Raw genomic sequence first — 21509 nt, 5'->3', positions numbered from 1 at the left:
TGAAGCAATGTGGCTCACAAATAAACTCGTGCAAGCTACACTGAGGAAGCAGAATTCGAGGGGATGTAAGGCCATTAAAAGATGCTTACTTTTTTTCCTGGCAAGAATCCCTGAAGGCCCATGGTGTCATGTCCTCTATGCTCCCCTCTAGATACCTAGCTCTTAAATTGGGATAAAAGGCAGCCTCACTGAAGTCCTGATTTGGCCATTAAGTAATGGTTTCCCTCCAGAAAAATAACTCTGTCTTGCAGGCTGGCCCCTACTTTATCTGACAATCACAGGGTCCTTGAAGAGGCTGGAGTAATCCTTCCACATAAGGTATAGGGAAGCCATGGGCATGCCTGCTGAGAGGGAGGCAAGATTTCCCTGCCCGTTGATCCAGTGGCATGGGGGGCCTGGGCCCCTCCACTTTCGGCTTGGGCCCACCCAACTGCAGTGCCTTGAATGGCTGACAGGGATGCCCAAGCCCCGTTGGCCAAATAGCAACGAAGCCCGAAACTCCCCTGGTATAAGGAAGTAGGCAGCATGCTTCCTAGCAGCCAACGCCGGCATTCCGTGCATGCTCAGCACAGGAGTGCCGGCATTATTGGTTAGAAAGCATGCTGCCAACTTCCTCGCATCAGGGGAGGTTTGGGCCACAGAGCTATTTGGCTGGTGGGGCTCAGGTATCCATGCCAGCAAAGGTAACATTTTTAATGGGAGGGAGGGGGGAAATGGAATCGGGGGAGAACAGAAAGGAATGGGTGACTCCAGAGTTCCCCCCATATGGGCTGCTGGCTACGCCTCTGTGTTTCCTGGCTGATGGTGCGGCCAGTTGTGTGAGTGTGTGTGTGTGTGGGGGGGGGGGGGGTAGGGGCAGGGCTCCTAAGACTCTTTGCCCCGGATCTATTTTTGCCTCTCGGCGGCCCTGGCCGTGGGTCAGTAATTGTCATGTTGAAAGTCAGCTGCTGTCAGGATAGAAGCGAGTGGGGGTTACTTCTGTTCATTCAAGAACACTAAAGCTATTACAGGGGTAGGCAATTCTGGTCCTTGCGTGCCAGAAGCTAGTCGGGTTTTAAAAATATCCATGGGTACATTTGCCTCCACTGCATGCAAGCACATCTTGCATACTCACTGCACATATGCTGAAAACATGACTGACTTGTGGAACTCCAGGCCTGGAATGGCTACCCTTGAGTAAGATGGGAAGGATCTAGGAGCAGGGGCGTAGCCAGACCTCGCCGGGAGGGGGGGCCAGAGCCCGAGGTGGGGGGGCATGGTTTAGCCGCCCCCCCCCCCTTGAGCTGCCGCCACATTGGACCCCCCCTGCCGGTGACCCCCTTGAACCCCCCTCCCGCCACCAGCCGAAGAGAGTCTTTTTCAGTGCCGGAGTAGCGCCTTCATTCAACGATGTTCCTGGTGCGATCAGCTGTTTCGACGCCTTACGTCCTGCACGGGGCTACATGAACGGTGCAGGACGTAAGGCGTCGAAACAGCTGATGGCACCAGGAACTTTGTTGAACGAAGGCGCTACTCCGGTGCTGAAGAAGATTCTCTTCGGCTGGCGGGGTTCGGGGACCCCCGCCAGCAAACAAGGTATCTGACGTTGCGGCGGAGCGGGCGGCGACGGCGGGGGAGAGTTGGTGGCGGAAGGGGGGTTCAAGGGCATCGTCGGCAGGGGGGCTACGTCACTGTCTAGGAGAAAGGTACTTTTTTTCAAGAGGGTGGGGTTTTATGGTTAGGGGTGGGACTTTAACACTGTCACTCTATCTTTGCCAATTCAAGAGCTGGGTGTCTACGAAGGGGGCAGGGACTTAGTGTCATGGATCACGAGGAATCTTTCCACAGATAGAAATACCTTTAAAAAGGCCCATTAACACACATTAATAATATGCATTGCTGGGTGGATTTTACTGCAGCTTGGTATATCAGGTCCTGAAAGAGTACAATTTTCAGATGGCTAATTGTCAAAACGTGTGCACTTTTTGTCACACTGAAAGAAGGCCTTCCAAGGAGCAGGCTGAGGCTGGAAGAAGAAAAGCATGTGCAAATATGGTATTTTTAAATCTTTGCTCAAAATTTTCTAGCACAAAAAGCAGGTGCCAGAAAGTTCCAAAGTGAAAATTCAGACACTTTCTGATTTTGTTCAAATCCTCCAGATAAAAAAATATGTAGTTCCAACATGGACATTTTGAACATCCCTTTCCATATGGCCTATGTTTTAGTAAAGACTAGTAAGGTAATCCCCCCCCTCCACCATCTTCCCTCCCTCCCTCCCTCCTGAGTTCCAGACCACCCTCCCCCTGTCCCTCCCTCCCTCGGTTCTGGTTGCGAGTTTGTGCGGAAAGTTTGCAGCGCTCTCCCCCGCTGGAACTCGTGCGTTGTGGCTTCGCCGCCCCGCCCTCGACGTCATCGCGTTTTGACGTGAGGGTGGAGCTACAGTGACTGCAGGCCAAACCGGATAGCTCGGGCGCCTCATCATCCAGCTTGAGGCTTCACTGGAACGTTGGAGGTGCCTTTTATATAGAGAGATATTACTCATAGCTAAATGGGTCTCATACGTTGTTAACTGAGCAGAGTGCTTTACTTTCTCAAGTTCAGAAAGCAACTTAGCGAACACAGACAAGGTACCTTCATTTTTTGAAACTGCTGTTCCATGCTGCGGAGACTCTTTTTAGCTTCCTCGTCTTTTCCTTCCAGATCGTCTTCTAACTTTTTGATTCTTCTTTCCAAAAATGCGATTGTGCTGGGTTTAGCTGACGTGCTATCGCTCTCATGGACTGCTGCAGCAGCAAATATCAGAGCAGGCAAAGAGTTTGGATGTCTTCTTTTTATAATTCCTTCCATCTCCTTAACCTGTTAGGTGAAAAAAAACAAAATGACTGCAGTGAAAAATGTATATTGTAATGCTAAGGGCCCCTGAGTCCAACAAACATTTTTGCAAGGTGACAAGTCGACAGCACCTAGACCTGGAGTTCTCAGGTTCAAATCACAACTGGGGAAAATAATGCAACAGAATTTGGGTTTTCAAACAAAAACAATGGACAAAAAGTGAGGACAGCTCAAAGAGGATTATCAGGATTAATGTCAACAGCTAAAAAAACGACCCAACACGACCGTGTTTCGGCACCAAGGAAAGCAAAATGAACAACAAACTGAATAAACGAGAGTGACATGCATAAAATGAATTTTGCAATAAAAAATACATGTTTAAAATAATCCTATATAATAATTCTCACCATCAACGTTCTAAAGTAGCTGCCTGTGTCCGTGGCTCCTGAGCTAGGCTCCGTAGCCAGGCTGACGTCACTCACAGCTGATCCCCAGGCAGGGGGAGGAGTAGGGAAACACGCATGAACACATACTGAATCAAACTTAATCACATCATTTGTCCACGCCGCACGGCCGAGAAGAGGACTTCGGCTGGTGGGGGTTGGGGGTCCCCCGCCAGTACAGGTACATAAGTACATAAGTAGTGCCATACTGGGAAAGACCAAAGGTCCATCTAGCCCAGCATCCTGTCACCGACAGTGGCCAATCCAGGTCAAGGGCACCTGGCACGCTCCCCAAACGTAAAAACATTCCAGACAAGTTATACCACGTGATGGCGGTGGGGGAGGGTTGGCGTCGGGAAGGGGGGCTCAAGAGGGTCGCGGCAGGGGGGTCTGCAAATCGGAGGGAGGAAGGCAGGGAGGTGGGGTCTGGAACTCGGAGAGAGGGAGGGGGGTTTGCAAATCAGAGGGAGGGAGGGAAGCAGGGAGGTGGAGTCTGGAACTCGGACAGCGGGAGGGAGGGGTCTGGAACTCGGAGGGGGGGGTCTGGAATTCAGAGGGAGAGGGGTGTCTGGAATTGGGCGGGGGTCTGGAATTCGGAGGAGGGGACGAGAGGGGAGGAATGCACCACCTGTACAAAAACTAAAAAAAAAAAAAAAAAAAAAACAACGGGGGGACGACGACCCTGGAACACGGAGGAAGGGGGGACACTGGAACTGGGAGGGAGGTAGGGGCCCCAGGCACACACACTCTCTCTCACAGACACACACTCGCACACAGTCTCACTCACTCTGTCACGCACACACACTCGCAAATTCACTCTCTCTCTCTCACACAGTCACTCACACACACTCTCTCAAACATACACACTCCGAGGAAAACCTTCATTTGTGTCTGAAACGGGCCTTTTCTACTAGTTGTTACATAAATCTAATAATTTAAAAAAATGGTGGTAAAATTGCGAACAAACAGATGGAACTGAAATGAAATTAAAATAAAATAAATGATTATGAATGATGATGGTCTTAAAAATTGTGATCATATTTTTGATTAAAAACAAAACCACTCAAATCATTTCTCTTTGAAATTGATCCTTATATTTTTGTGACTGAGGTGATGAGGGGAAAACTATCAAAGTAAGTTCCATTTGAAAATTAGCCACTGCAAAGTACCTGTGGATAAGACAGCCATACTTTGATCCTTCTATGTTTGTCAGTGGAAAAACAGTGTGTCCCCATATGAAATTTCAAATGTGGGCACACTTACCCTCATGATCAAAACCAAACACTGGTGCTAGAGGCTGTTAGTGCCATACTAGCACCGGCGTTTGCTACCGCCCCAAGATTAGAGCCCTCGAGCGCTCGAGGGCTCTTTGCGCAAGTAGCATGCTAAACAGGGCTCAGCGCATTCATCGCCAATGATTAGCGGCCAGCATGCCAAAATTTGGGTCGCTGGCCGCGGCAAACCCTACGCCATCTCCGAGCTGGCGTTATGGTTTGCAGATCATTGGGGAGGAATGGTGAGCCCTGCCCAGCATGCAGTTGCATGCTGGCAGGCCCCCGTTCCCCCCCCAAAGCAAACCTGCCAAAAGGGGGCTGCAGGTCCGGCGGACCTCCGGTCCCCCCGACGATCCCACCCCCCCCCAGGTTCAGGGAGGGCTGGAGATCCGGTGTGTCTCCAGCCCCACCCTCCCACCCAGCGAGCGACCGGGGGGGGGGGGGGGCTGGAGGTTTGGCGGACCTCCAGCCCACCCCAACTCCCCCCCCCCCCCAGTTTTGTCCGACCAATCCCTGCTGGTCCAGCGTAAAGGACAACCCCATCCCGGCCCCCCTACCTTAGTTGGAGGAGGGACGCAGCCTGCCTCTCTCCTCTTCCTTGTGTTGATGCCGCCGCAAAATGGCGGCACCCAGGGACCATTTTCTGGGGGGTTGGGGGGGGCTGGAGACCCACCAGATCTCCAGCCCTCGCTGAACCTGGAGGGGGTGGGATCGTCGGGGGGACTGGAGGTCCACCGGACCTCCAGCCCCCATTGCTCGGGGCAGGGGTAGTCAGGGCCTGGTGGTCCCATGGACCTCCAGCCCTGTGTTTGACAGGTTTGGGCTTTTGACAGCCCAGACCTGTCAAACAAGTGCGGGAGGATTGTGCTGAGCGCATGCTCGGCACAATTCGCTCGCATTTCTTCCCCATGATCAGAGATCATTACGCTGCTTAAATTTGCATGCATTATCTCTGATCATCAGTGCGGTAAAGCCCCGCACTGTTCCAGCGCTATTTTAGAGCGCTGTTTGGAACAGCGCGGGGCTTTTGATCATCTGTGCCACTGTGAGTAACACAGTGGATGAATGCAGATGAAGTCGAACGTGGCTCATTCAGTCTGCCCAGTAAGGTGTGATCACACCTTGAGTACTGTGTTCAATTCTGGTCGCCATATTTTAAAAGAGATATAGGAGAATTAGAAAAGGTTCAAAGAAGAGTGACCAAAATGATTAGGGGGACGGGAACCCTCTCATATGAGGAAAGGCTTAAGAGGTTAGGACTCTTCAGCTTGGAAAAGAGATGGCTGAGCGGAGATATGACACAGGTCTACAAAATACTGAGAGGTGTAGAACATAAATGGATTTTTTACACTTTCAAAAAGTACAAAGACTAAAGGACACTCAAGGAAATTACATGGCATCGCTTTTAAAACCAACAGGAGGAGACAGTTTTTCACTCAACGAATAGTTAAGCTTTGAAATTCGCTACCAGAGGATGTGGTATCAGAAGTTCGTGTATCTGTGTTTAAAAAAGGTTTGGACAAAGTCCCTGGAGGAAAAGTCTATAGACTGCTATTGAGATAGACATGGGGTAAACCACTGCTTGTCCTGTGATCAGTAGCATGAATCTTGCTACTATTTGGGTTTCTTACAGGTACTTGTGACCTGGATTGGCCACTGTTGGAAGCAGGATACTGGGCTAGATGGACCATTGGTCTGACTCACTATTGCTATTCATATGTTGTTATGTAAGGTGGTTGGGGTTATACCCGCTACATAGTGCAGGTTTCTTCCTCCTATGCCCTTGTTTTTAGAATTGTGCCTACCAAGCAGTGAAGGTTATTTCCCTACTAGTAAAAAAGGCCCGTTTCCAAAACCAATGAAACGGGCGCTAGCATGTGGTTTTTTTGTGTGTGTGTGTGTGTGTATGTGTCACAGAGTTATTTTGTGTGTGTGTGTGTGTGTGTGTGTGAGGGTGCGGTGTGTGTGCAGTTTGTTGATGTGTGTCTTTTTGTGTTTTGTTTTGTTTTTTGTTTGGGTGTTGGGGGATGTGCTGTGCTGTGCTGGCAAAGTGGGTTGGATTGGTGTGTGGCTTTGAGGGTGTGTTTCTGTTGTATTGTGTGTGTGTGGTTTTGTCTGTCAAGGAGGTTTGTGGAGGGGGGGGTCTTTCTGTTGGTGAAATGTAAATGTGATATGTAAATGTAAATTTTTGCACATACCCACAGCAGGAATATTCTTCTCTCGTTCCAGCGGTGGTTCTGTGCTCTCCATGCTGCACAGATAATGAGCCATTCTGCTGGGGAATGCTCCTCCCTTATTGTCACGTAGTTTCCTCTGATTGTTCCGTCTTACGTTGCCTAGTGTTGCCTGGGAACGGTGTTGTGATGGTCCTTTGTGTTTAAGAATGTTGAGGGTGTTTTTTCTGATTGGTCCGTCATGTGAGGGCGGGGCAGTGAGACATGGTCAGTGTTGAGGCTTCACCACCATGAATCCATGAACGCTTCAGTGACTGACTGAGTGACTTCAGAATGTTGTCTTCAGACGTTGAGGGTGAGTTTTATTATAGTAGATGATTTCTTAGAAGTCATTTCACAGCTGTTTTGTAAAGTGAAGATACATACCTGTAGCACTGATTGTTCTCACATGTGGGTTGACGTCCATGGCGGCCCAGGAACTTACCGTTCCTGGGCTGCCGTGGACGTCGACCCACATGTGAGAACAAGCAGCCTGCTTGTCCTCGGAGAAAGCGAAGATACATACCTGTAGCAGGTATTCTCCAAGGACAAGCAGGCTGATTGTTCTCACATGTGGGTCGACGTCCACGGTGGCCCAGGAACGGTAAGTTCCTGGGCCGCCGTGGACGTCGACTCACATGTGAGAACAATCAGCCTGCTTGTCCTCGGAGAATGAAGAATTCTATGTTTGGTTTCCATTTAGGCACCACTTTGTGTATCTCAAAATTTTGCTTTCATTCCAGCACTATTTTTGATTCTACCACCTCTTCCATGAGAGCAATCCGGGAATCTACTATGCTTTCTGTGAAAAAAATATTTCCTGATATTGCTTTTGATTCTACCTATCTGTAGTCTCTTATCATGTGCTTTAGTTCTAGAGCAGGGTTGTCCAACCTTGGTCCTCGAGGGCCATAATCCAGTCGGGTTTTCAGGATTTCCCCAATGAATATGCATGAGATCTATTTGCATGAACTGCCTCCATTATTTACAAATAGATCTGATGCATATTCATTACAGAGCAATTAAATGAGCTTATAGTGCGTCGTTCATGGTCACTTCAGATGGTGACAAAATCAAAAGAACCCACATAACATGGGTATTACCATACGTCTCTTCCTCGGATAAGGTAAGGCATATTATTAACATTGGGAAATATTAAAATTACATTCAGGTTTTCAGGCATTGCCCAGATTTGCATACCGACGTGGGCAAAACGTGGGGGAAAAATTTGCAAATAATAGATATATGTGTAAAAAAAAACTGAAGTAGGTCATATAAAATGTAAGGGTTGCAGATGCTGTATGCAAGCTATAGAAACCCAATGGGTTATGATCCCCCAATCAGCGGAAGGAAAGAAAATTTTATTTGAGGTTCAAAACAAATTGTGAATCATTCTTTGTGATATATGCCATTCAGTGTCCATGTGGGTTAATGTCTATTGGGCAGAACGTCAAAATAAATAAAGCTTAGATGAGCTCAACATTTAAGAAATATTACATTGCAGAAAATGGACACGCCACTTGTAGAACACTGGATCAGGGAACATCATAATTTGTCAAATTTGAAATTTGTGGCTCTGATCCAGTTTGATGTATGAACGGGAGGAAATATACTGCAAAAAATGTTTCATATGGAACAAAAATTAATATTTGAATGGAGAACAGTGACTCCTTTGGGATCCTGTCTACCCTATTTTATCCTAATCATACATTATCAAACTCAACTTATCATACATTATTCAAGCTCAACTTCATAATGTTTCACTACCGTTTTGAAATTTCTGTTACAAGACTTTGTATTTCGAATTACTATGTAAGCCGCATTGAGCCTGCATTGTGCGGGAAAGCGCGGGGTACAAATGTAATAAATAAATAAATTAATTAAATAAAGAAGTGGAGTGGGCCAGGACTGTAGAGTGTGACATAGGGAAGAAGTTCTGCGCATGCACGGCGTTCTACTCCTTAGCGGTGCCATTGTTCCTGCCATCGGTTGGAAGCCCGCCCGGGTAATGCGGCTAAAAGGACGACTTAAATGTAAGAGGGTTTAAAATAAGGGCGGGTTTGGGATATAGTTTACTAGCCGTTGAGCCCGTAAAAACGGGCTGGTATTGAGGTTTTCCTCCCCCCGCGGTCACCACCGCTCCCCTCCCCCCCGCGAAGTCACCACCGCTCCCCCCCCCCCTCGGTCGTCGCCGCCGCCACCCCTCCACCTGGTCCGGGCCCTCTCTTCACTTCTGAACTTACACATCCATTCGCCGAACGCAGCAACGCACATCAGCTGAGCTGCCCCTTCCTTCTCTGCCTGTGTGTGTCCCGCCCTCGCTGACGTTACGTCACAGGAGGGCGGGGCCACAGGCAAAGAAGGAAGGGCTCACTGCAGCTCAGCTGATGTGCGTTGCTGCGTTCGGCGAATGGATGTGTAAGTTCAGAAGGGAAGAGAGGGCCGGGTGGAGGGGTGGCGGCGGCGACTCCGAGTGGGGGGGGGGGAGAAGTAGCAACCTCGGCGGCGCAGTTTCCCTCTCTGTCCCACCCCCCCGTCATCATGTATTGACGTGGGGGCGGGACAGAGAGGGAAGTCTCTACTGCGCATTTGCGAGTGAGTCAGTCACTCGCCATTTATATGTTTGATAGGCTGCGAGTAACATTGATCTACATTTTCCAGTTAAAACCCCTGATGATGCATCTAGTGAAACACAGTCTTGTGTAGTTGTATGAAAGGTATAATGGAGTGAATGGGAAGAAGTGTGAGGTCAATACTGTATAAAAACTTTGTATAAAGTCAATATTTAAAGGGTTTCAATAAAGGAATGTAATAAAAATGAACAAGAGTAAGGTAGTTACTGGATTAATCTTAATTTATACTGTAACTAGATTGAAATAGTGATACCCAGAGTGATATGCATATTCATTGGCAATATCCTGAAAATCCGACCTAGCGAGGGCCGAGGTTGGACATCCCTGTTGTACAGCTTCCTCTCATTTGGAAAAGAGTCTTTAAAGGTCTGTATCATATCTTGTCTGGCATCCTCTCTTGTAGGGTATATGAAATCTTATTAAGCAGACGAGCTCCTCTTAGGTTTGGTTCATTAATACTTTCCTGGTTTAAGCCTTTTCCATGTGATTTGATTCAGCAAGTTAGGCTGAATGTTAAAATCTCTAACTGGATGTCCAAAGGAGTGGAGGAGTGAGTTAGAGGCATATGCTGAAACGGAGGACGTTTACAGCAGAACCCGAATCAGTGAAACCACTCCTAAACACCTCAAGAGAAATCACCTTGGAGTTTTTGGCTTCCATGGAGGTTACATTGAATGTCATCTGGAAGGCACTTCAGGACCTGACGGCAGTAGTAAATAACTTTGTTTCAGATATAATCTTATTGGAGAGTTAAATGGACAATTTGACTGAACCCTTTGAGAGTGAAAAATTGATATAATAAATGAAGTTCTACATAAGTAATGCCAAACTGGGAAAAGACCAAGGGTCCATCAAGCCCAGCATCCTGTCCACGACAGCGGTCAATCCAGGCCAAGGGCACCTGGCAAGCTTCCCAAACGTACAAACATTCTATACATGTTATTCCTGGAATTGTGGATTTTTCCGTTTAGTAGTGGTTTATGGACTTGTCCTTTAGGAAACCGTCCAACCCCTTTTTAAACTCTGCTAAGCTAACTGCCTTCACCACTTTCTCCGGCAACGAATTCCAGAGTTTAATTACACGTTCGGTGAAGAAACATTTTCTCTGATTTGTTTTAAATTTACTACACTGTAGTTTCATTGGATGACCCCTAGTCCTAGCATTTTTGGAAAGCGTGAACAGATGCTTCACATCCACCTGTTCCACTCCACTCATGTCTCCCCTCAGCCGTCTCTTCTCCAAGCTGAAAAGCCCTAGCTTCCTTAGTCTTTCTTCATAGGGAAGTCGTCCCATCCCCGCTATCATTTTAGTCGCCCTTCGCTGCACCTTTTCCAATTCTGCTATATCTTTCTTGAGATGCGGCGACCAGAATTGAACACAATACTCAAGGTGCGGTCGCACCATGGAGCGATACAACGGCATTATAACATCCTCACACCTGTTTTCCATACCTTTATTAATACCCAACATTCTATTCGCTTTCCTAGCCGCAGCAGCACACTGAGCAGAAACTAGAAGTGGTTATGATTCTGAAAATGATAATGGATCAGAAGCTTTGAATGATAAGGTGGATGTTATTGTGGATGATTAATGTCGAGATTATTGTTTTTCCCAGAGTTCCAGGTATGACTCCTAAAGTTTTCCTCAGAAATATTTCCTTAATTATTACTTCGAAAGGAGTGAAGCCTGTGAAAACTGGGATTGCTTTAATCAGTGGGATTTGAATTAGAGACTTAAGTATATGTATTGTTAAATAATTTCTGGTTTTTAAAAGAGAGAATGTAATCAGATGTATTATTTCTAACTAAAATCTGGACAATAAGTATGTTTTCAATGAAATGAATTGACTATACACCGTATTTGGTCTTAAAGAAGCCAACCAGATGATCAATGTGGAATAATGAATTAGAAGAGTAATATCTGGGGATAATCAGGTTAATACCATGTTTTCTTTTTTCTGTTTACTGTTTAATTGATCTCCTTGTCTTATCTCACTCTCCCTATTTTTCTTTACTTTGTGGTCTAAGAAAGAGAAAGATTATATATAATCCATATATCTAGTTGGGATTGTTTTCTTCTTATCTTGTATTAATGTGCAGTCATCTCTGTATTACTGTTTGCAAGTGACCCTTGTAAAATGAAAAATTATAAATAAATGATTTAATAAAAAAAAAAAATCTCTAACTGGATGCTTTAAACACTGGTGTTTCCTAGGGTACTGCTATATTTGCTGCACTGTGTAATTCCTTGAAGGAAGAGCGATATATCAAGCCAAATACACCATAAACCATTGATTTAATATCAATACTTATTTTGCTCTTTCAATCACAGAAAGTATAGAGCACAGTAGAAAGCAAGGTATAGTCAGGTAGAGTACGTATTTCACCATTCCTGGGGATAATCAGAGAAAATATTTCTTGGCTCAACGTGTAATTAAACTATGTAATTTGCTGCCACAGAATGTGGTAAAAACAGTTAGCAGGGTTTAAAAAAGGGTTGGATAATTAACAAAAAGAAATGTCCATAAGCCATTATTAAGATGCAGTTGGGAAAATCCACGCAGCACAAAATGTGTTTTACACTTTCAGGATCTTGCCAGGTACCTGTGACCTGGATTGGTCACTGTTGGAAACAGGATTCTGGGCTTGATGGATCTCTGGTCTGTCCCAGTATGGCAAGGCTTATGTCCTTACTAGGAAAAAATGGCCGTTTCTGAGCGCAATGAAACGGGCGCTAGCAAGGGGCCCCCTCCCTCTGAGCTACTTGCCTTGTTCGGGGTTCGCGTTTGCCTCGCGTTTCGGCCCTCGAGTGTTATAGCTCCGCCCTCGACGTTTTGATGCGAGGGCGGTGCAGACAGTCCAGGGCACAGCGGATATCTCGGGCGCCTCAACTTCCGTGGAGGCTTCAGAACGTTGGGGTTGCCTTTTATATAGAGAGATGGCTTACAATCTGTTTGAACCTGAGGTAACAGTCTACTGCTCTATCCATGCCTCCACTGCATGCAGATCTCCTCTCATGAATATTCATTGCAATTACAATCTAGGTCTCAACTCTATAATTAGTTACACATTATATTACAAATTACTCACTAGTAACTGTTTAACATTTTAAAATATATTTCTTTATTAATAGATCAATACAATTTTCCTAAAATAAAATCCATTCCCTTAACCCATAGTTATTAACCAATCCATACACCAATACTTTTAAAACCAAACAATTCTCCACAATACTCTTTCAATACACATTCAAATAGCATATATCTGGCAATCTTTTACATCAATGTGTGATCATAGCTCTTTAGTCATGTGTCAACCCACTGCTCCAGAGTCTCCCACAAGATTCAGCCTTGCTTCAAATCAGACTCATTGAATCACCAACTTGTAAAATGAGTCTGATTTGAAGCAAGGCTGAATCTTGTGGGGAAACTCTGGAGCAGTGGATTAACACATGACTAAAGAGCTATGATGTATAAAGAGTGGGAGTACGACCAAGGATACCGGAAACAGGAAGATGTTCTTAAATAAAACTTTATTAAAGGTTTGGAGACTCGACACGTCGTGTTTCGGCCGTCAGGCCTGCATCAGGAGTCTACTGCGCAGAGTGCTGCGAAATAATGCCGATAGAAGTCCTCTGAAGATTATGCAGAAGTCTCTTGCACGGAGAATTACTGAATGCTAATAAAATTGATTCTTCAAAATAGCGTAGTAGTCTTTAGAAAGACTATTTAGAAAAGTTCGTCAGAATCGCTGCACGCTCGATTGGTAATGCGATTCTGACGAACTTTTCTAAATAGTCTTTCTAAAGACTACTACGCTATTTTTGAAGAATCAATTTTATTAGCATTCAGTAATTCTCCGTGCAAGAGACTTCTGCATAATCTTCAGAGGACTTCTATCGGCTCTCTGCGCAGTAGACTCCTGATGCAGGCCTGACGGCCGAAACACGACGTGTCGAGTCTCCAAACCTTTAATAAAGTTTTATTTAAGAACATCTTCCTGTTTCCGGTATCCTTGGTCGTACTCCCACTCTTTATACATTTTTGTTTTTACCGTGGGGTGCTTGAGTTTTCCGCCTGTTGGTGGATCTTTTCTCATAAAGAGCTATGATCACACATTGATGTAAAAGATTGCCAGATTTATGCTATTTGAATGTGTATTGAAAGAGTATTGTGGAGAATTGTTTGGTTTTAAAAGTATTGGTGTATGGATTGGTTAATAACTATGGGTTAAGGGAATGGATTTTATTTTAGGAAAATTGAATTGATCTATTAATAAAGAAATATATTTTAAAATGTTAAACAGTTACTAGTGAGTAATTTATGAATATTCATTGTGGATATCCCAAAAACCTGACTGGCTGGGGTGCCTCCGGGATACTGGGCATGATGGACTTTCAGTCTGACCCAGTATGGCAACGATTATGTTTTTATGTGACTTTTTCACACACAACTATTTAGATTTTTTTCTATTCCTATTTCATGATGACTGAAACAACAAATCTCCAAGAGTCTGTAATTCCTGGATCTGCAGCATCTCCAGCCACCCGTCCAACATGGGGAGTAGAAGACCTGGCTGAAATGTCAAATGCAGGTCCTCAATATTGCATTTTCTAGTCAACGAATCCCCAGACCAGTCTTGAACATTTCTAAAGTAATTCTTAATTGCTGAATTCTTGATCTCAAACAATTTTAGACTGTGCCTTATTTTGTTCTCCCTCTCTGGAATGTTCTCCCTGTTAAAAATGTAAAGTCATAACAAAAATAGTGATACATTTTGCACCACGTTCAGAAAAAATGAGCTAAAATACAATCACTTATCTGCTACTTGTTGCCACTTATTTCCCAACTGTTGCTCAATGTCTTGGAGCCTGTAGTAAGACACTGAGCAACAGCTGGGCGATAAGTGATGGCATTGTATCTAATTTTTTTCAACTTTGGAGTGGCCTAGTGGTTAGGGTGGTGGACTTTGGTCCTGAGGAACTGAGTTCGATTCCCACTTCAGGCACAGGCAGCTCCTTGTGACTCTGGGCAAGTCACTTAACCCTCCATTGCCCCATGTAAGCCGCATTGAGAGCCTGCCATGAGTGGGAAAGCGCAGGGTGCAAATGTAACAAAAATAAAATAGATACTATTGGAGATTCTACATGGAATGTTGCTACTATTAGAGATTCTACATGGAATGTTGCTACTATTGGAGATTCTACATGGAATGTTGCTACTATTGGAGATTCTACATGGAATGTTGCTATTCCACTAGCAACATTCCATGTAGAAGGCTGCGCAGGCTTCTGTTTCTGTGAGTCTGACGTCCTGCACGTACGTGCAGGACGTCAGACTCACAGAAGCAGAAGCCTGCGCGGCCACATTGGTGATCTGCAAGGGCAGGCTTCTACATGGAATGTTGTTAGTGGAATCTCAAATAGTAGCAACAGCGGAGGAGTGGCCTAGTGGTGGGTGGTGGACTTTGGTCCTAAGGAACTGAGTTCAATTCCCACTTCAGGCACAGGCAGCTCCTTGTGACTCTGGGCAAGTCACTTAACCCTCCATTGCCCCATGTAAGCCGCAATGAGCCTGCCATGAGTGGGAACAAATGTAACAAAAATAAAATAGATACTATTGGAGATTCTACATGGAATGTTGCTACTATTGGAGATTCTACATGGAATGTTGCTATTCCATTAGCAACATTCCATGTAGAAGCCTACATGGAACAAATGTAACAAAAATAAAATAGATACTATTGGAGATTCTACATGGAATGTTGCTACTATTGGAGATTCTACATGGAATGTTGCTATTCCATTAGCAACATTCCATGTAGAAGCCTGCGCGGCCACATTGGTGATCTGTAAGGGCCGACTTCTACATGGAATGTTGCTAGTGGAATAGCCTCCAACAGAAAACGAGTTCACAATATCAATGTCTCTGGTAACATTCAACTGCTAATAAACACAAACCAGGACTCAAAAGCCACCTACTGCGAGTAAGTGTAGTAACAAACAGTTATTTCACCCGTATGTGATCAATAATTTTTATGTGTAGAGTACCCTCAGATATAAACCACCGTGACTGCAGTCAATAATGCTGCTACAACGTGGCATAGCACTTCTTTCATTGGGTAACTCCTACTGTATTTTTTTGGGTAAAGAGCAACCTCTGCTCATATTTTTTTGCATCCCAATCACCACAGTGCTATAAAATCACTTATTCATTTGTTTAAAAGATTACATATACTAGGTGAAAAAAACTGTACACTTATCTCGTGAGTTCTTGCCTCTCTGGCAAAAGAACTGTGTTGCCTTGCTGAAACAATTAGCAATTGCCTTCCCCTGGATCCGCCCGACTCCGCGGGGTTTCAAAACAATTTCCTCAGGGACAAAGGGTCAATTGCTAACAAAAACTGCTAACTGCTAACAAAAACTGTTCTGAAGGCATTATTACAAGATACACCATAAAATCTGCAAGATCATACCTAAACCTCCATTACCCAAGCAGCAAAGGACTCAAATACAAATCCACCTATGCTTCCAGCTTTTCCTACCTGAGCGCACAATTGTGGAACGCACTACCAAAAGTAGTAAAAACCACACTCGACCACATGAATTTCGGGAAAGCACTAAAAACAGAACTGTTCAGAAGGGCATACCCCACCGACCCAACATAAAAAACCTGGACATCTGCGACACAACTCAACCAAAGATCGTAACGGACATAACCTAACTCTTCTTCCCTCTCTAAGCTCTCCCCAATTGTCTTTTCCCTCTCTAAGTTTGCCCCAATTGTCTTTACCATACATGTATCTCACTCTACCATAATATCACCTTGATATTAATCGCAACTTGTAATTGTTCATACTGAAATTGGTTAACGCCGATTACGGTACCATGTAAGCCACACTGAGCCTGCAAAAAGGTGGGAAAATGTGGGATACAAATGCAACAAATCTCTCTATATAAAACGCACCTCCAACGTTCTAATGAAGCCTCCACAAGTCCCAACGTTCTAAATCCATGGTGGTGTAGATCAAAATTCGCCCATGAGTGTTTGCCCCGCCCTCGCGTCAAACGTGATGACGTCGAGGGCGGAGCAATGGCACCAATCGCATCACTACGCCCTCGACGTCATCACGTTTGACGCAAGGGCGGGGCAGACATCGATCTACACCACTACACAAACGTTGGAACTTTCGGAGGCTTCAAAAGAACGCTGGAGGTGCGTTTTAAATAGAGAGAAGAGAGGTGAGGAAAACCGATAGGTGGCTGAAGGGGGGGCAGGGGAGAGAGCACAATTGCTGGGTGGATGCAGAGGAGGAAGATGGGGGGGGGGCAGGGGCAAAGCACAATCGCTGGGTGGCTGCAAGGGGGGCAGGGAAGAGAGCACATTTGCTGGGTGGATGCAAGGGGGCAGGCGAGACAGCAGAATCACTGGGGGGGGGGGGGCAGGGGACAGACCAGAATCGCTGGGTGGCTGAAGGGGGGGGCAGGGAAGAGAACAGATTCGCTGGGTGACTGGGGGGGCACGAGAGAGAGCAAAAACGCTGGGTGGCTGCAGGGGGCAGGGGGAGATAGCAGAATCGCACACACTCTCTGCCTCACACACACACTAGCATGGTGCTGCAAACCACGCAGAGGGGGGGAGAGGCAGGGAGACCTGAAACCACAGGAGGGGGGAAGGGGGAGGGGTCCTCAGACCTCAGAGGGGGGAGGGGGTCCTCAGACCTCAGAGGGGGGAGGGGGTCCAGAGACCACAGAGGGAGGGGGGCGGTATCTCTGTCACACACACACTCTCTCTGTCACACACACTCTCTCACAGTCAGTGTCTTTCTCTCTCTCACACAGTGTCTCACACTGAATCACATTCACTCTCTATGTGTCACACAGTTGGTCTCACACACACTCTCGCTCACACACTCACTCAAATACACTCTCTTGGACTCAGAGAGAGTCTGTGTATTGCACACATACTCTCGCACACTCTCTCTCACACACAGTGAATCTGTGTGCAACACACTCTCTCTCACAGTCACTGTGTCTCACATACACACTCGCACACACTCTCTGCCTCACACACACACTCTCTGTCTCACAGACACACTCTCTCTCTGTCACACACACACACACGCGCACATTCACTCTCTCTCACTCACACAGTCACTCTCACACACACTCTCTCAAGCAAACAGACTCCCAGGAAAACCTTGCTAGCGCCCGTTTCATTTGTCTCAGAAACGGGCTTTATTTACTAGTAAATAAATAAAATATTATTTCAGCATTCTTAATAACTAGTGTTCTTTTTAGTAGTGGAGTATTTTTTTGCATATAATATTTGATCATCAAAAAATACGTTTCATGACATAGGCCCGATATTGTTTTTATTCATCAGAAAGTATTAGTCTTATAATTGGTAACTGAATAATTAAAAGAACGTTAAAAATCACATACTTGGCGTTCTAGGTCCTGAATTCTTTTAGCATCAGCAGCTCTGTCTTTGTAACGTTTCTGCTGTTGTGCAGACTGAGTACCAGCTTCAGTTCTGAGCTTTTCAACCTATTCAAAACAGAAGGTAAAAATGAGCAAAGATAGTGAGACATCCATTTATGATGAATTTCATATTAGCAAGTATGAAAAAACTAGTTTGCAAAACTAAAGACAAGAAAGTAGCAAGCCTATCCTAATGACCCGACTTAATTTACGAGCCTATTCCACACCACTAATACCTCTACCTCCCTCCTCCCTTGTACATCTCACCTTCTTGTCCTACTTAATACAACCGCATCATAACTCAACTATTCTACAGCTGCGTTCTTTCTGTGATACTTTGTAACCCATATCGTGTAAGCCGCACTGAACCTGCTATCGAGCGGGAAAGAGCGGGGTATAAATGTAACAAATAACTACTACTACTACTACTATTACTATTTAACATTTCTAGAGCGCTACAAAGTGTACGCAGCGCTGTACAAACACAGAAGAAAGACAGTCCCTGCTCAAAGAGCTTACAATCTAAATAGACAAAAAGTAAAGCATTTAATATTTAAGCAGTCAAGCACAAGAGAACAGTCACAGAAGGACTGAAGATGTTGAAGGGTGGTCAATAAAATAAAGAAATAAAATAAAAAAAGTCTTTTCTTTTCTCTGGCAATCTTCTTGACAGAGGAATGGCTTGTGAAGCCTAGACAATAATTAAACAGATAGTGATGTTAATTATTTGAAGCTTTTAAAAGAAGAAATCACATAAAATAAGGTTCTTAAGTTACAAAATGTTTTAAAAAAACCTCTCTTATTTGCTATATTAACAAAAACAGAATACAGCAGAACCAAATTTGTAGGACATTTAGTTCAGAAAGATAGTGCAATTGAACTGGTATTATTAAATTGATTATACCATGATCATGGCTCCCAGGCTCCTGGAAATCCAAGGCTGCAGGAGTGGCTACGAACTTATATACTTGCTGTCACACATTTTGTTCTCGTTTCAGTGGAATTGTAACTTGGGAGATCAGCTGTAGCGTAGCGATTTTTGAACTAAGATTAATGCTGCAGAGGAGGATTGGGGTCATAGGAAATGTGCACATTGCTGGAAGGTTCAGCATTTCGACATTCTAATGGGAAGACTTGTGACTTAAAGATCTTCTACTACTTGTGAATCGGAAGGGGTTATTTATTTACTAGCCTTTGAGCCCGTAAAAACGGGCTATTATAAGGAAGGGGGGGGGGGGGGTTGAAAGGCCCGCCCCCACCGCCGAGTTCGCCGCTGTCCCTCTCCCTCTGAATTTGCGCCCCCCCCCCCGAGCCACCACCACCCACCTTCCACCCGGCCGGGCCCTCGCTCCGCTATTGAAACAGCGAGGGTCCGGGAATGCAGCACTGAGCTCTGCTGAGCTGCCGACGTCGGCCTTCGTTCTTCTTCTCTGCCTGTCCCGCCTTCGTGTGACGTAACGTCGTCGACGGCGGGACAGAGGCAGAGAAGAAGAAGGAAGGGCGATGTCGGCAGCTCAGCAGAGCTCAGTGCTGCGTTCCCGGACCCTCGCTGTTTCAATAGTGGAGCGAGGGCCCGACCGGGTAGAAGGTGGGTGGCGGCGGCGACTCGGGTGGGGGGAGCGTTAGACGGCGGTGTCCCTCCCTCAGAAATGCGCAGTACAGACCCTCTCTGTTCCGCCCCCCCGTCATCACGTATTGACGCGGGGGCGGGGCAGAGAAGGCAGAGAAGGTGAGTACGACACTCGCCTTTTATATATATTGATGTGCTCTTGCAAACAGACTTGGAGGAGTTTAAAGGTTAGATTTACAGAACATCGCTCCTGTTTACGGTTGGGCAAGATGGAAGCTCCCTTCGTTGCACACTGTAAAGGAGCATGGACATGAGTTTGATTCTTTGCGCTGCACGGTGATTGAACAAATACCATGCTCTATTAGAAGAGGGGATTATGGGCGTCATCAACAGCAACATGAGCAAAGATGGATTTACTACTTTAATTCGGTGGACCAATACGGACTAAAGATGAAGATAGAGTGGTCTGCATTTTTTTTTAAACTGCAGGCATTCTGATTGGTGACTCTCCTGGTGTTATCAAATGTCTGTCTGCCCTGAATAAATACCACTTGATCATCATGTACTAAAGAGGCTAAGACCCTCTGGAGTCTATGAGCAAGAAAGTTGGTCAAGATTTTATAATCCGTACCGAGTAAGGATATTGATCTATAAGAACTACAGCGATGAGGATTTTTAACCGGTTTAAGTAATAATGTTACCGCAGCCAAGTGCCACAAGTAAAGCAGAACTGTATCCTCATCAATGGAGTTATAAACCCTAGTGAGTAACGGAGCCAGTATGCCTTTACATTTTTTTAAAAATAGAATTTATTACTGAAGCTTTACCAACTGGGAAATGCTTAATGGCCCATAGCACCTCATCTAATAATATAAGGGCAGAAAGGGCTGTAACCTCTGAAGGGGCTAACATAGGGAGAGAAAGGGGCATCTTCTGCTTATAAAACTTTAAAAAGGCCCCCTGAATATTTTATTTATTTGCTGCATTTGTACCCCACATTTTCCCACCTATTTGCAGGCTCAATGTGGCTTACACTATGTTGCAAAAGGTATAATCATAAACAGAGTAAGAGTTATGGTCTAATCTCTCTATATAAAAGGCAACACCAACGTTCTATGAAGCCTCCAGCCGGAAGTGTGAAGGGGGCGAGATATCCGGTTTGCCCAAGAGTGTGTGCCCCGCCCTCGCGTCACAACGTGATGACGACGAGGGCGGAGCAAACACACTCCACGAAACGCCATCTCCCCCTGCCCCTCGCTGGTCATTTTTCACATGCACATGCACACCGCATCGCGGAGCGCCAACGACAGCAGTGGACAGGTCCCTGGAGGGGGGTTGGGGTACAGCTGGATCCCTGCCCATGGGTGGCTGCAGGGGGGGCCGGGGGATGGAGCGACAGCAGCGGACAGGTGCCTGCCTGCAGGGGGGTTGGGGGACAGCTGGATCCCTGGCCATGGGTGGCTGCAGGGGGGGGGGGCCGAGGGATGGAGCGCCAGCAACAGCAGCGGACAGGTGCCTGCCTGGAGGGGGGTTGGGGGACAGCTGGGTCCCTGGCCATGGGTGCCTGCAGGGGGGGCCGGGGAACAGGACGGTCGCTGGACACTAAAACCTTGCTAGCGCCCGTTTCATCTCTCAAAGAAACGGGCCTTTTTTGCTAGTTTAACATATTACTGTGTAAGAAATTAGGTAGATAGGTCAGTAGAATGATTTACACAACACAAAATAAAACAGGTAAGATATAACGACCAATAGTGATAATGTGATTAACATAATCAAATTAGAAGGGATCAGTATTAGTTGATTTAGATGTAGAATATCAACATCATGCGTCCTATGATGCAAAGGACTAGTCGGCTTGAACATACACAACCCATTCTCTGATAGGCCATCACAGGGGAGTCTCCGCTGATCTACCCTCTGACCACCTTCTTGGGTGAGCATAATTGGGCTTGGCTAGTCATGTCTTCAGCTGTTCCCGGGTCACCTAGTGCATCATGATTTTTCCGTCCCATGATCTCACTAGAGTAAACAGTCCAGCTCCATGTTGCAATGTTCTTTGGTACACCAGCTTGGATCAATAATG

The 21509-nt window shown here is 45.8% G+C and overlaps 1 protein-coding gene across 1 annotated transcript in view; it reads right to left on the bottom strand.

Moving 5' to 3' along the window:
• The window catches only part of CEP162 (centrosomal protein 162), a 261158-nt gene that overhangs the window by 48397 nt on the left and 191252 nt on the right, over positions 1-21509 (bottom strand). The window contains exons 22-23 of the mRNA XM_030199137.1: positions 17818-17922; positions 2611-2835 (exon numbers count right to left, since the gene is read on the bottom strand). Coding sequence (XP_030054997.1) covers positions 2611-2835; positions 17818-17922 — 330 coding nt within the window. The remainder of the gene's footprint in view (positions 1-2610; positions 2836-17817; positions 17923-21509) is intronic.

This window comes from Microcaecilia unicolor, chromosome 3, assembly GCF_901765095.1.
Source record: "Microcaecilia unicolor chromosome 3, aMicUni1.1, whole genome shotgun sequence".
In the NCBI taxonomy this organism is placed as follows: Eukaryota; Metazoa; Chordata; class Amphibia; order Gymnophiona; family Siphonopidae; genus Microcaecilia; species Microcaecilia unicolor.
This window is presented reverse-complemented; position numbering and strand designations above follow the sequence as displayed.